The following is a 15,887-nucleotide window of genomic DNA, read 5'->3' as shown; positions in this document are numbered from 1 at the left end:
ATATATGTACACTTCCAATAAGTATCTCCACAACGACCAATGAATGGATTCACGGCTTCCTATCCACACGGGTACCCCCAAAGTCATAGACTAAGTGTTGACTTTGAAACAGAGAAGACCATGCCAGACGGTTTCATGTGGTCCTTTGTGGAAGCCGTCCCCTCCCTCCTCCCACTTGTCCGAGGTCCAAATATAAATCCTTCAGAACCACTTGAGAAGGCCGTCCGGCAAAGAGCGCTTCCTTAGCAGTTGAGTCCAGTCCAAGCGGCTCCTTGTTTTTCAAGGCCCGAGCGCAGCTGCACAAACAGCGTCGTCATCCCGACACGGCCACCTGACTTGACCGCTTGGAGCCAGGGTTGGGGGGGGGCTAGCCGACTGTACACCCATCTCCAACGTCCGGGACCCGGCCGCTCTAGGTGGTCCGGATCTGGGCATAACGGATTTTAGGTCTGTAAGGGACAGAGAAGATGATAGCAGTCGGACTACAACTCACTTTTATCGCTTTTTTATAAAGTCAAAATATTAAAGGGGATCAATTATGATCATTTTTCGTCCCTTTGTATATTTATTTTTTCTTCCCATAATATTTAGATTTTATTGTCATATTACAATATAGATAATGTTGTAATATGAAGAAAAATCACATCATTTTAGGAGCATAATGTTGAAATATTAAAGAAAAAAATATGATATTTTTTTAAAGAAACAAACAAAACACTCAAGGTCGGAAAATTATAGTTGAGGAAAAAGTTAGAATTTGATGACAATAAAATCTAAATATTATGGGAAGAAAATATAAATATACGAAGGGACGAAAAATGATCATAATTGATCCCCTTTAATATTTAATATATGACATATAATATGATAATATTGTTAATATGACAATATAGATAATGTTGTAATATGAAGAAAAATCACATCATTTTAGGAGCATAATGTTGAAATATTAAAGAAAAAAATATGTTATTAAGGTCGTAAAATTATAGTTGAGGAAAAAGTTAGAATGACAATTTAATGACAATAAAATCTAAATATTATGGGAAGAAAATATAAATATTTTAATAAAATATAAAAATTTACAATTTTTTTTTAAAACAGCAAAAATGGAAAAAAACTGTCATTTTATGAGAATAAAGTCAAAATATTCATCCATTCATTCATTTCACTTTATTCTCATAAAATGACAGCTTTTTTCCATTTCTGCTGTTTTTTAAAAAAATTGTACATTTTTATATTTCATTAAAATATTTATATTTTCTTCCCATAATATTTCGATTTTAATGTCATCAAATTCAAACTTTTTCCTCAACTATAATTTTCCAACCTTAAGTGTTTTGTTTGCTTCTTTCAAAAAAAAATTTTTTTCTTTAATATTTCAACGTTATGCTCCTAAAATGATGTGATTTTTCTTCATATTACAACATTATCTCGTAAAATTTGTTTTTTTTTCATTATATTTGGTTGTTTTTTTTCCTTGGTAAATGATATTGGTATATAATATATTTAGAATGAAAAACGAAGTGGAATGTGAGTGTGAATGGTTGTTTGTCTATGTGTACCCTGTGATTGGCTGGTGACCAATCGCCCGAAGACAGCTGGGATAGGCTCCAGCACCCCATGTGAATGAATGACTGAATGAATGAATGAAAAACGAAGCGGCCCCCACCATGGACACGAGTACCAAGATCTACCTTGGTGTTTTGTCTGAAGCTTGTCTGCTCTGAGAGGCCGTCTTGAGCTGCACCTCCAACCTGGAGTAGATTCCTCCTGCTGGCTGTATCAGCACACACACACACACACACGCACACACACATACACACCCAGAGGACCGAAGAGCCAAGTAAGAGTAGAGTCATGCCTTCTGTGTGTACAAAATGTGACTAACCTGTTTTGTGTCCTTGGATTTGTGGGTGTCCTGGTCCCCGAAGCGCATGTTGGCGAGGTAGCCGATGATCTCAGCCATCCGACGCTGGTCTGGGAAGGAAGGCAAGGGATCCCGGGTCAAGGTGTCAACGAAAAGGAAAGCACTCGCTTACCTTCTTCTCTCTGAGCGTCCTGGTTGTAGCGCATGGATCGGGTACTGTCCCACTTGCTCTTCTGAACGCTCACCCTGCAACAACACGGAAAGCGGCACATGACCTACAGCCGTGGTGCGTTCAGGGACCGCAGCGGTGCATTTTATCATGACATATTTGGAAACGATGACCGACTTTGTCACATCTTGGCGTCGCGATAATAAAAATCGTAATCCGGATTTGAAAGTTGAAATAGTTGGAGAAAAAAAACAACAGTAGAAATTAAAAAGGATTAAGTAGAAATAAAAAAAAATAAACAAAAAAAAGAGATAAAAAAATTTAAAACGTGAAGAGAAAAAAGTCAACAAAATTAAATTAAATTTTGGTGACTTTTTTCTCTTCATGTTTTAATTAAAAAAAAGGATTTTTTTTTGCCCACAAAATTATAACTTTTTCCCAACCTAATTTTCCACAAATGAGGATTAAGTAGAAATTAAATAATTAAACAAAAAAAGATTTAAAAATTAAAACATAAAGAGACTTGTTGTTGACTTTTTTTTTATTTTTTGACCTTTTTTTGACCTTCCAAAAACATTAAAACATTAAAAGGAAAAAGTCAACAAAATGAAATAAAATTTTGTTGACTTTTCTTTTTTGATTTTTGACCTTTTTTGACCTTCCAAAAAAATTAAAACATGAAAAGAAAAAAGTAAACAAAATTAAATAAAATTTTGTTTCCTTTTTTTTTAATTTTTTGACCTTTTTTGACCTTTCAAAAAATTAAAACATGAAAAGAAAAAAGTCAACAAAATTAAATAAAATTTTGTTGACTTTTTTTGACCTTCCAAAAAAATTAAAACATGAAAAGAAAAAAAGTCAACAAAATTAAATAAAATTTTGTTGACTTTTTTTAAAAATCTTTTTTTGACCTTCCAAAAAATTAAAACATAAAAAGAAAAGAGTCAACAAAATTAAATAAAATTTTGTTTACTTTTTTCTCTTCATGATTTAATTTTTTTAATGTCTTTTTTTTGTTTATTTTTTTTAAATTTCTACTTAATCCTCATTTGTGGAAAATGAGGTTGAAGACAGTCGCCGGAAGACAGCTGGGATAGGCTCCAGCACCCGTATTATTCTCAGCCTTTACATCCTTTCATTGTTCCCACGACTTGATTCATTCATTCACGATGGACTAAATATGCAAATGAACTCACGTGAAAGGAGTGTTGTCTTTGGACAGTGGCTGTAAAAAAATGAAGAAAAATCAGATCACCAACAAACGGTCAGACATTCTCCTTCAGCAGAATTCATGGTTCCATTTATCACAGCAAGTCTTCCAGGTCCTGAATCAGCCAAACAGCCCCGGACCATCACACTACCACCACCATATTTTACTGTTGGTTTTTCCTGAAATGCGGTGTTACTATTACCAGATGGAATGAAACACACCTTCCAAAAAGTTGTTCAGTAGTGGTTTTGGTTTTGGCCCGGTGTCTTCCTTATGGTGGAGTCACGAACACTGACCTTAACTGAGGCATGTGAGGTCTACAGTTCTTTGCATGTTGTTGTGGGGTCTTTTGTGACCTCTTGGATGAGTCGTCGCTGCCCTCTTGGGGTCATTTTGCTTGGTCGGCCACATCTGGGAAGGCTCACCACTGTTCCATGTTTTTGGACAATGGCTCTCACTGTGTTTTGCTGGAGTCCTAACGCTTTAGAAATGGCTTTTTAAGCTTTTTCCAGACTGATAGGAATCTCAGTTATGTTTTATCACTTTTTCACACAGGACTATGTAGGTTTTGGATTTTTATTTTATTTTAATTTAGTTTATTTTAGTTTATTTTAAAAACAGTATTTTGTGTTCAGGTGTGTTGCCATTGATTCATATTTCAATTTGTTTAACAATGTGACATTTTGAAGTGTGACAAACATGCAAAAAAGAGAACAAACACTTTGATGGACCGAAAGATCTGACTCACTTTTTCTGGCTTGACTTTTCGCTGGAGGTTCGGCGAGGACATTTGCTTTTTAAGAGTTCTGCTGTTCTTTTTGGCCTTCTTGGCAGCTGCAGACATAAACAACACCACACATTAGAAGGACATCTGGCGCCATCTGCTGGTTGAAGAACAACACTGTTGCTATTTCTACTCTGTATGAAGCCCATTCATTCATTCATCTTGTTTATCACTCATTAGGGTCAAAGGTGAGCCTGTATGAAGGATTGCTGAAGGATTTAGTTTTCCATCAATTTAACAAAGTCATAAAAACTGAAAATAATATAATTCTACAAGTCTTATTATTAGAACTATAAGACGCCGCTGGTGATGGTGATGTGAGCTGACGTCTCTACTTAGAAACGTCTCTCCAATGGTTACATGAGAGGTTTGCATTCAAGCTAATGTGTCCTGTCAAGACGCCCCCCCCCTCGTCCCCCCCACCTATGTGAAAAGGAGGACAATGTTGAGAGTGAGGAAGAAAACATGACACGCACACAAAGTGCTAATTCACCCAAGACTTGACTCACAACCTGACGGCAAATAGGAATTTTTTGTTATGATAATAAAGTATTTATATGTCTTCTTTGTCCTCTTCGGGCAATGAGAGGTGATGATGCAACGCCGCACTAATGCATTAACATTTAATTAACATATAAAAACGGACACAAGTGTATTTGCTGCAGACCTGCCAACATGTACTCATTTACGGTACTCGATATGCAATGTTACAGATACATGCATTCAAGTCAGTTTAAATGTTCTCGTCTTCCGCTACATCTTCCGCTACATGACAAGAGGGGGTGCGTTCGTGTGCGTTACGTCACCTTGTTTCCTGGACAACTCCTCTTCATCACCCACCTCATCCTCCGTCACCTCTGACCCTGTGGTGTACTCCTCATCTTCCGACAGGAGGGACTGCTGCCTCTGCAGAGAAACAAAGTTGTAGTTTCTGGGACTTTGGTGGAAGAGGTTCCTCCATGTTTGTGTGTATGAATTGTATGCTAAAATAATCATCATAATCATCATAATCATTATCAGAATAAATCCGGGGGCCCCACAGTGAACAATGAAAGGATGAAGGATGTATAGATATGCAAAGAAGTTATATCAAATATATTTCATATATTTTCACTTTATTCCCATATTTTGACTTTATAGCCATAATATACAATTTTCAAGCTAATTTCCCATAAATCACAACTTTTTTTGGTTCTGTTTCTCATAATATTATGACTATAAAGAACATATTTTTTCCATAATGTTTAATTTCTATGCTACTAAAATCACATTATTTTTCTTCACTATGAGTTTATTCTTTTCTTGTTAAAATATGAAAATATGATTTCTTCGATACGAATATCAACAATGCTATCTGCCCCAATAGCTGGACAGGACACACACAAAAAACAAAAAAAAAAACTTTTTTTTTTCCTCTTAATATTTTGACTTTATACTCAGCCTGTTTTCTGATTATTTCTGTTGTTGTTTTTTTTTTAACTTTCCTATTTTCTTCTTTTCGATTTTCTTGTAATGATGACTTTACTCCCATAATATTTTTATTTATTAGTCTCCTGAGATTATTTCCCCTACATTTTCCCCCAAAATTACAACTTTATTTGTTATTTTTGTTTATTTATCATATGATAAGTTCAAAAAATAAAATGTACTATTTCAACTTTATGCTACTAAAGCGACATTTTTCCTAATTCATTTAAGCTTTTGGGTTTTAACTGCCTTTATTATTGTAAAATTACTGAGAGAGAGAGAGAGAGAGCTAGATAGAGAGCTAGAGATAGAGCGAGATAGAGAGCTAGAGATAGAGCTAGAGAGATAGAGAGATAGAGATAGAGATAGAGAGATAGAGATAGAGAGATAGAGCTAGAGATAGAGAGATAGAGCTAGACATAGAGAGATAGAGAGATAGAGCTAGAGCTAGAGCTAGAGCTAGAGCTAGAGATAGAGAGATAGAGCTAGAGCTAGAGAGCGATAGAGATAGAGAGATGGAGAGATAGATAGATAGATAGATAGATAGATAGATAGATAGATAGATGGATGGATGGATGGATGGATGGATGGATGGATGGATGGATGGATGGATGGATACTAAATAGATGGATAGATGGATAGATAGATAGATAATATAATAATAATAATAATAATAATAATAATAATAATAATAATAATAATAATAATAATAATAATAATAATAATAATAATAATAATAATAATAATAATAATAATAATAATAATAATAATAATAATAATAATAATAATAATAATAATAATAATAATAAATGACTAATAATACATAAATAAAGGGAGCAGTCCTACCAGTTGAAGACTCCAGTTCTTCAAAAGAGAAAACTGGTGAAACAGAGAATTAGAAGAAATCAGAAATTGAGAAAAAAAGACAAGAAAAAAAAAAGGTGAGAAATAGAGAAATACTTACAGTGTTGCCCTCTCCCCTGGGGGGTCTGAGGAATGTTGGCTCCAAGAGGACATCACAATCCTTCTCTACGCTGGTAGGGCACTCTTCAACTCTGATACACAAACACAAACACACACATGGTAAATGGTAAATGTAGAGTGGGAAGCGCCACCATGAGTGTATAAAAGGACCCGTGTTGTCCCACCAGTGTAACCAGTGTTACCAGTGTTACTGTAATGTTTTAAAGTGTCTAACTTCATAATAAACACACACTGACCCATCGGCAGGCGGCGACTTTGCCACACACACGGCATCACGGTGCAGCAACAGGTCATTGAGGACTCGGGTATGGGCGGCGGTGAGGTCGTCGCAGTCCTCCTCGTTGGGCACGTTCACGATGTGGTCTCGCACCTTACAACCCTGAAAGTACGCATAAACGCTGAGACACGTTCGTGCTATGAACTTCAACTCCCAGCAGTATCCGCATGGCGTGCGGGTCTCCGTACCTTTACCACACCCGTGGGGTCAAAGCGGAGCACGGTCTGGTTGCAGCACGGGTAGACGCCCGCCCCGTGACAGCTTTTTTCGGACCCCATGCTGGGGTACATTACACTTTCTGGGTGGTAGCGGCAATGGGTCAACTCTGCACACACAAACTCCTCCAGAAAGACACAAAAATCCATATTAAGAAAGCGTTCCCTGGCTCCCGTCGCCCTCTTCCACACCTGTTGGCAACGGGAGCAGGTAAGACAGTTGATGGTTCCCCAGATTCTCCAGTAGACCAGGACCCAGGATTTGAGCTCTTCATAGAGACCGCTGATGTATTCATTGACGTCCCAGTTCTTCTGTCTACACACAAACACACACATGCGGGTAAATGACACCCCCGTTACTGTGTAGTCTCATCAACACTTTTATGTCATACCTTGAGTGTGTATACACAATCTCGCCATGAGAATCAATGTTGATCTTCCCTGAAACACAAGGAATCCTCCTCTGTGTGTCTTCCGTCAGCATCTTCAAGCACAGACCACACCTAAAAAATATACATGCCCGACACATTAACACATGTCACATGACGATGAAGGATGAAGAGTCTTGAACCAGTCATGATGTGCTATATATATCACTATATTGACACTTACTATGGTACCCATTATGGCATTGGATGCTCATATCACCTCCTACTTTGGTACGGGGAAAAAAAAAAAATTAAAAAATGATTTAAAAACAAAAAAACCGTGCAGCCCCCTATAGTCACCTATATAACATGATAACAGAAGATTTTTGACATGTGTGTTGCTGGAAATGTTTTCCCTCAAGGAGCTGAGTGAGAGCGGACAGGAAGTGATGTCACGGCTTCAGAGTTAAGTTGAGCGCTAGCTCGTGTTTTTATCCCAAGAATTTACAGATGATTCTCTCTTCACCTGTAAAGAGTTGAGGCGTTTCTCGGTGAATCTCGGTTCTGATAGTCCGGGTCGAAGAGACGTTCGATCTTCTTCTGAAACAGTTTGCTTTGAGGAAATAAAACAGAGATGTTTTTACTTAAAACGTCTGAACCTAACCTGTGACATCACGACAGAACGGCGGCGAGGCTCGGAGACGTGAACGTAACAACAGCGCTTACCTCTTGAACTTGTCTTTTTTGTCCCTGATGTCGTCTGCCTCGTTGTGGTTGAAGAGCTTCGCGATGCGCGAGGCCAGGTTACTGTTGATGCAGTTCATGTTGCAGGGTGTGGCCACGATGGCGCTCATGTGTTTGTGACAGTACTGGACACACTCATCCACCTGCGTACAAAATATGCAAAATATATGTCAGATAAATGTACTTTACACCCAATATATACACATATACTGTATAAACAACGCACACTTTACATCTAGGCAACAGTCATTCATTAACAGGCCTCTTGTTTTCTTTCAATCAGAACAAATAGTAGAAAAACAGCATATTTTTGTGGGACCGTCAGCAAATGGCGGAAAAAAAGCAATTTTTGTTGTGTTAATGTACTACTAAACAAAGTCCAAAATCATGTATGTAGTACATTTTAGGGCTGCAGCTAACAACTCTTTAACTTAAGTCCATTAATCTGCCGCTTGTTGGTGCGATTAATCGAGATTAATCGAGATTAATCGAGATTAATCGGGTAATTAGTTAGGTTGTTCTGCAGGTTTTCTGCAATTTAGCGCCAAACACAGACAATTAAGAATGTCAGTTTATGTTTATGTTTAACATCCCTCATGTCCCGTTCGTGACATCACAAAAACCAGAGGCCATGAAATATCCACTAAACAACCCTGAACTTACTAACATGTCCATCTTCAAAAACTCGGAGGAGATCAGGATTGAGATGACATTGCTGGGCTCTGTAAGCGACAAACACCACGTGACCAAACAACAACACAAAACTCCACAGCCATTCACCCACCAAAGCACTCAGTCTCGTGTGAAATGTGCCAGCGTTCATTCGCTCAACTCGCGGAGTTTACCGAGCCTTGGTTTGTCCTTGGAAGAGTTCCTTCTGACGTAGTTCATGAGCCAGTCGAAGATCTGAACATCACAGTGAACAGAGATGTCCACTTCCTCCCATCTCTGCGAATCCACGGATAAATACTCAGCAAAGTAGCGCATCTCTTTGACCAGAAGGTCTCTGGGACATGTGAAGTCCTGCTTCAGGTTCTTGGTCTCGTCGCACACGTGGATGACCATGTTAAGACTGGGCGGGGACAATCGGAATCATGGATTTACACTAAAGGACAATTGTGAGTGTTTTTCCAATTTAACCAACAAGACGCCAAACTTACTCTCGAAGTTTGTGAACTTTGTCACAATCCTCCGCCAACGTTTTGTCTTTCTTCTCCAGAGAACAAACACTTTCTGACGGTGACGATTTGCCGCCTGGCGGGATGCAAAATAGAAAAACAAACATATATTGTCAAAGTAACGTGAATTTGAACAAAGCATAATTATTTCAAAATCAACTACTGTATGTGAACTTGTGTCTAATGCTAATTCTAATGCTAATTGTCAAATACGTTGGGAACCTGTACGTTTACTTCCTGTCTCCACTGCCTCACCAGTGTCCAACATGGCAACCGAGCCATCTCCGCCCACTCCTGCCATTACTGAGTTACACTGGTTGTCCAGATGAGGAAGACCCCCGGAGCTTTTCAGTTCCTCAAAGCGAAGAGCACACTGCAACATCCAATAAGAAGTCACATATCATAACCATAAAATCGTTTATGAATGGAAGCATTCCCATTATTACCTCCTTGGGAGTGAAGCCTGGAACTAGCTTGGCAACACTGTCCCAGTCTACGGGCTGGGACAGTCCCCAAAGGGAGCCCAGCACCATGTCCAGAACCAGGACGTTGTTGTCGTAAGGAAAGTTGTTGTTGTCCAAGGAGCAGCGACTCATTTCTGACACGAAAACAAGGAGTCCACAGCAGAGTCACTCGAACGATTCACTCAGTCACCTTTTAGAAAGCCAATGCACGGAATCATGCGCATGCCCCAACCACACCCATGACCGACACCCACCCCGAGAGTCGGTGAACCTGGAATCGAGATTTGATGGAAGAATTTATTTCTATTACAATTATACACACGCATTTCAAGTAGCAGTTATGTGAGTAACGAAGTGAACGAGTTAACTAAGACGAATACCAGTGAGTACCGAGTCAGTAAATCTCGGCCCTTTTAAACGACTCGTTCACGACTCGCACATCCACAGTATCCTATTCCCATTTTTAAATCATTACATAATTTGCTGATATGATTATGAATTGACTAAATTTCTTTAGGAAAAATATCCACCATTCCTTATTGAGATACTAATGTCAACCGGACGACATTATATTTTATTATTCAAGTTACCATTGAACCGAGAAGAAAATGAATTCGTCCTCATATTATTTCGTTGGTGTTTTATGAGTAACTAATAATAAAGATAAATTATAATAGACCGCTAATGTGCATATTTCTGACACCATTATTGGAGAGATGATGCTAGCGTAGGCCGAGTCCCTCTACTACCACAGCATTTAAAACAAACGACCATTTCTAACAAACGAGTCAGTCATATTCGATATAAATGTTAATTTGACATACTTATCTGCTGTCTATGAGGTTGCTTTCCGTACCCTTGCGGAGAAAAACTAAATGGCGTGTCCAATGTTTTGTCATTAAGAACTAATGATGCTGATGCTGCGACGTTATCCTGCCGGCAGATAGCCGCATTGCTAATGCTAGCTAACTTTGCCGGACAGAACATGTTGCCTTCAATGGCTCCTTGGAAATTCTTGTTTTTAATAGCGGCATGTGACACGTGACGACTTCTCAGGTGTCCGTGTGAGTTATTTTTTATTTGTTATTAAATATCTTTAAATCTATCCTGATATGGAAAAGCGCCGTGCTGTTCGGGAACATTGTACGCAGATCTGTTTTGTAAAACATATTATTTTTTGTGACCTGAACGCCACATCGGTTCCAACCGCGCATTATTGTTGCCTGCATAATTCAAATAATAATACTAGAAAAAAATATATCAGAAATTCACCGGATTTGTGACAACATGAAGGGGGATATCACCTTATGGTCGCTTTCGTAGGCTCGTTCCTGTTGTGCGCTACAGCCAGAAGCTGGCGTCCCGTTGCTAGGAGACGAAGGTTGTTCTTCCACACAGCATCCTAACACTAAGTGAAATATTAGACTAGCAGCAAAAAAGTTGGAATCTAACAATAAAAAGTCCCAATTTTACAGGAATGACATCGCAATAGGAAAAATGCTCATTTTAGTAGCATAAAGTTGAAATATTATAGTAAACAAATAAGTTGTAATATGAAAAACAAAAAATAAAGTTGTAATACGTTGTGGATAAAGTTATGTTATGAGAATAAAGTCAAAATATTTTGGGAATGAAGTCATAATTGAGGAAAAAAGAACATTTACACCAATAATGCTGAAATATAATAATAATAAAAAAACTGTAGCAGAACTGGCAAAAATAAAGAGATAGAATAAAGAGAGAGAATAAAGTCCAAATATTAAAGAAAAAAGTTGTATTATGAGTTGCAATTTTATGACAATTCATGTTTTTTAAATGTTACTTTGACTTGAAATATTTTTTTTTTTAAAGTAGTAACAAGAGAAACAAAGAAACCAATTAAATTGTAATTTTTGGAAAATGAGGTTGGGGAAAACGTTGCAATATTGTGAGAACAAAGTCCAAAATATGATAGGAAAAAATTGATAATATGAGAAAAAAATTGTGAAAATTGAGAAGACAATTTTGAAAAAAGTTTGAAAAAAAAAAAAAATTGGAAGAGAGATGATCTATATCATACAGCTGAGATGGAAAAAATGGCCCCTGCATCTTTTCATTTTTCAGTATGTGGCTGTTGCTGGAAAAGGTTTGAACACGGCAAGTTTTTCCAAAGTATTTATTTTCCAAAATACACCACTAATATGGTGATTTAGGCTGTGCAAAATTAGCTGCTTATTATTACAAACATGTTTGAATGAAGAAACCAATTATGAAATGAAGCAAAAGTTTCCCATTTAACCATCATAATGATCATTTTGCTTTCAAGACACCAAGAAGCAGATGATACATCAAACATTCCTTGTCAATCATTTACAGATAAAAATCTAAGGCGCCGACCTTAACAGTGAAACACAGAATCTACTGACTGAGTGCTGTCATCATCTCTGACGTTCTTAACCAAACCGTCACAGGTCAGTTTTATCCGGGATGTTAACCACCGCGCTGGAGTTGGACGTTTGTGTTTCTTTGTACGCGCACTCTAACGACTCCTCGGGCGATGGATTCACGTTTGCAGCGACGTTGGTTCGGGAGGCCTGCGAGCTCCCTTGCTCCCACTCCGTCTCGACGTGCTTGTGGCCTTTCCTCTTGCCCAGGACCTTGACGTAATTGGCTGGGACCAGGCCGGTGGTCTGCCCGTCCAGGCTGGCCAGCAGCCATCCACGCACGCGGGGCTGTTGCTCTGAAGACGACAGTGAAAGAATAACGGAATTCCATTGTCACATCACAAACTATATTAGTTCAAATACTGTATTGACCATCATAACTCCATCAAATATAGTATACATTGACTTTTAATGTATACTATATTAATGGGACTATTGTTTTTATATGGGGGGGTGAATAGTTTCAAATATCAATGAACATCCAATAACTGATAGTGTTAGAAATTAGAGCAGGGGTGAGCAAACTACGGCCCGGGGGCCACATCCGGCCCGCCAAGTGTTTGAATATGACCCGCATGTTTTTTCCAACGTATTTAATTTAAACTTAATATACATCATACATCCTTTTGATGGTTTAAGTAGCTTTTTATCAATTTGGTTATTCGATGTGGTCGGCTGTTTACAAAGTGGCCCTGAAGCAAAGGGACACACACACTTTCACAGGTGCAATACTCCCAGGTGTCTTAGAGGAATCCCAATATATACTTTATATAAGAAGACCGATGCGGTCTGCCAATGGAGCTCAAGTGTGTCATTTGTAATAGCAGAAACACAAAATACATAAAAAAATACATTACAGAACGACAAACTAAACAACCAGAAAGATTTTATATATATATATATATATTATTTTTTGGCTGCAGTAGACTTACCTTTAGGCGCCAGGTTGAGCATATCTCCAGCTCGGAAAGAGACCTCCTCCTCAGTAGAAGCTGTGAAATCATACTCTGCTCTCGCCACCACATGGTCGTCCTCCCCAGTGGCCCAGTTTGTGGCTGCAAGAGTTACACAACACAAGCATAGCTGGTTCACATGTTACTGGAGAACACGTCAAATCATATCTTAGCGTGGATATTTTATCCTTATACACACACACACACAATAATTGGAGGGAGGAGCATAGGACTAATATACTAATACCGTGTGTAACAATGCATGACCAATCAGCTGCAGTCTTAGATACACAAGTGGACACGACAACCCGTTTAATCACAACAACATGCTATGGATTAATCAATAAAAGAAAATAATCATTAGTTGCAGCCATAATAATCCATAGCCAAACAAAGGACACAGTGCAAAAGTTTTTAGTGTTCTTTCGTCATATAAATGTTTCGATATTTGGGCTAAATATCAATTCACCCGCTTTATCTGCACTGGGGTCGCGGGTATGCACACCGATATCGTATCGCCTCTCCCGGCACAGAAGAGGGAGTCTTCAGTATCTACGCTTCAGAAGCCTAATATAGCCAGTAGTACATTTCATGGATGTGTGTAGTTTGTTTAGATGCCAACAGATGGCAGCGCTGAGCGTTGTTACTTCAACAAGAATCAACAAGAAGTCGATGCATGCAAATTTCAAATCTTTGATTAATTGTCAAGCAGTTCACTTTGTTACCGTTCTCGGCAGGGGGGAGTGTGAACCCTAACCCTAATTGTATGCAATTAGCAGATCAATGATTGTCATAATATATCATCAGCGCAGTGTCAAAGCATCGGTCTCCAGCGCAAGGCAGTTATATCCATCGTGAGCGCAGAAATCGATCGATTTGTGTGCTAACGATGGATCCATCTCGGGCGCAGTTTTTAAAGATGTGAAAAAAGAATCTGCCAATTTGTGGAATGTGCGCTGGATCCACTGTACCGTTCATGAAAAAAAATACTTGATTTATTTTGGCCACATGTGCCAATAAAAATGGGCCAACACTCACTTTGGGTCAAAACATTCAAATGTTTTGGACAAATCCAAAACTTACCCCTGTCTTCAGAGCCAGTGGCAGAACTGAGCAGTTTCCAAATTAGGTAGGGTCCCCCCAGAACGACAGCAAAAAACAAAAAGATTGGCCACGACTTAACAGCTTGATCGTCCACGGCTGCTCCAGGGCCCCTGGGTGCACTCGTAGCCAGGGCATCGCTTGCACTGTCGGCCCATAAGTCCTCCACCTCAGCATTTGACCCCCGTCCCAGTAGTCTCTGTAAGCGCCGGTAGAGGTACCTCAACGTGCGCACCAAAGCGAATGCTGACAAAACCCTGGTGAGATGTGCTCGTAACCGCGTCAGGTGGTTGGCCACGTCCAGGACAGCACGGAAGCTGTTATAGACCGCTGAAAATGTGGCGTCCAGCATCATGCTAACCGAGGCGAAGGCTTGCACGATGCTTTCGATGGACTGGAAAGCACCGCGACTGCTTTCTTCTGCCTGCTGCACAAAGCGACTGGGGACAACTTCCTGCGCTTGGGAGAAGCGACCGTATCCTCCATGGCCGTAGCCACCGCTGTAGCTGTAGGGGCTGTAGCCTCCATACATGGAGCCCCCATAGGGACTGTAAGAAGAGGTGAAGGAGCTGTAAGCTGGACGGTATGACTGCTGGACGGGACGAGGGGGCAACGGTGGTGCAACTCTGGTCAGGACAGGAGGGCCGGTAGACACAGAGAGGCCTGCAGGTGGTCCAAAGTCTGTAGACCTGTTTGGGGGGGCAGAACAGACACGCATGTGTGATTCTATGAAGACATTGTAATGATCAAACCAAACATTGGCACAATACCAGGATTGAACCAGTATGAATCTCAATCAAATACACTTAGAAATTGTATCCATCGGTAAAAACTGATAAAAACTGCTGTCAAACCGACAACTAATTAGAATATTAATGAAGCTGATTGATAAAGGAGCTACGCAATGCAGTATTTTCACGTGACCATGTACACAAATACACAAACGTCACTAGCGGAGTGACACCACTGAAGGCCGCGATAGGCCGTGTTAGCAAAACAACGCAACTTACTCAATCAGTAACATTTCCAGGGTGTTTTAATATCACAAAAAACTTATAAAGATTATTAATCATAATCCTAACACTACCTACAACTATAAATTACTACCATTACTCCAGTCCCTTCTGGTGTAAACATCGACAGCTTTCATGCTAGCATTAGCCTATTGCTAACATGTTACACGAGCACAGGGATAAATAATGCTAAATAAAAAAACAAATGTATTAAATGACAAAAACAACAACAAACTACCCCAAATAAATTTACCTGTAATTTACAGGTGTACCAATCGTCCCGGGAATACGCCGTTCCCAGGGCTTTGGCGGTGGTTGGGAGTCCATCGCACACCCAGCGTATGCTAGTTGTAACCTGCCTGGGACCGAATGCTCCTGAACGCCTCTCAAGCTGCCTTCAGGTTCTTCTCGTAAAATTTCAATTCTTACTTTTCAAACACATTATGCTTGAACGGTTTAAATAGTTCATAACAGTTGATAGCAATGTCAATTGCTAAATTAATTTAATATATATAGTTATTGACAATTAACAGTTCTTATTCGAGGGGAAGAATCTATGATAGACAAATCTGATGACTACAATGTAAATTAATTATTAATTAATAAAATAATAATAATAAGAATTAATTTACTTAAACATAAGTGCGTTAATTGCTTTATTATTTCGTTT

General features: G+C 39.1%; 3 protein-coding genes across 5 annotated transcripts in view; all 3 read right to left on the bottom strand.

The window, feature by feature from the left end:
• Positions 1-1,118, bottom strand: part of sertad2b (SERTA domain containing 2b) — a 71,753-nt gene extending 70,635 nt beyond the window's left edge. Inside the window, exon 1 of the mRNA XM_078793835.1 lies at positions 1,109-1,118. The gene's annotated coding sequence lies outside the window, so the exon portion shown is untranslated. The remainder of the gene's footprint in view (positions 1-1,108) is intronic.
• Positions 367-10,729, bottom strand: sanbr (SANT and BTB domain regulator of CSR). 3 transcript variants are annotated; one of them, XM_058060963.2, is made up of 21 exons: positions 10,552-10,729; positions 9,710-9,861; positions 9,486-9,636; positions 9,246-9,339; positions 8,931-9,157; positions 8,749-8,807; positions 8,068-8,228; positions 7,868-7,954; positions 7,366-7,476; positions 7,166-7,289; positions 6,947-7,099; positions 6,718-6,860; positions 6,462-6,552; positions 6,344-6,376; positions 4,837-4,936; positions 3,995-4,080; positions 3,233-3,261; positions 2,040-2,113; positions 1,889-1,977; positions 1,695-1,777; positions 367-449 (listed from the first exon to the last, which is right to left on the bottom strand). In XM_058060963.2, the coding sequence occupies exons 1-21, from the start codon at positions 10,712-10,714 to the stop codon at positions 413-415; spliced, it is 2,247 nt and encodes a 748-aa protein (XP_057916946.2). In that variant the 5' UTR covers positions 10,715-10,729; the 3' UTR covers positions 367-412. The 3 variants fall into 3 exon arrangements, with proteins under 3 accessions (XP_057916946.2, XP_057916954.2, XP_057916958.2); XM_058060971.2 differs by having other exon boundaries at positions 9,492-9,636; XM_058060975.2 differs by having other exon boundaries at positions 9,519-9,636; positions 10,552-10,728.
• A 1,052-nt stretch (positions 10,730-11,781) lies between these two features.
• Positions 11,782-15,613, bottom strand: pex13 (peroxisomal biogenesis factor 13). The gene is made up of 4 exons (XM_058061116.2): positions 15,471-15,613; positions 14,187-14,893; positions 13,083-13,205; positions 11,782-12,446 (listed from the first exon to the last, which is right to left on the bottom strand). The coding sequence occupies exons 1-4, from the start codon at positions 15,542-15,544 to the stop codon at positions 12,172-12,174; spliced, it is 1,179 nt and encodes a 392-aa protein (XP_057917099.2). The 5' UTR covers positions 15,545-15,613; the 3' UTR covers positions 11,782-12,171.
• Between the last annotated feature and the right edge of the window lie 274 nt (positions 15,614-15,887).

Source organism: Doryrhamphus excisus, linkage group LG10 (genome assembly GCF_037039965.1).
Source record: "Doryrhamphus excisus strain RoL-2023G ecotype Guam linkage group LG10, RoL_Dexc_Guam_v1.1, whole genome shotgun sequence".
NCBI classification, from domain to species: domain Eukaryota; kingdom Metazoa; phylum Chordata; class Actinopteri; order Syngnathiformes; family Syngnathidae; genus Doryrhamphus; species Doryrhamphus excisus.
Note: the sequence above shows the minus strand (reverse complement) of the source record. Positions and strands in the feature narration are given on the sequence as shown.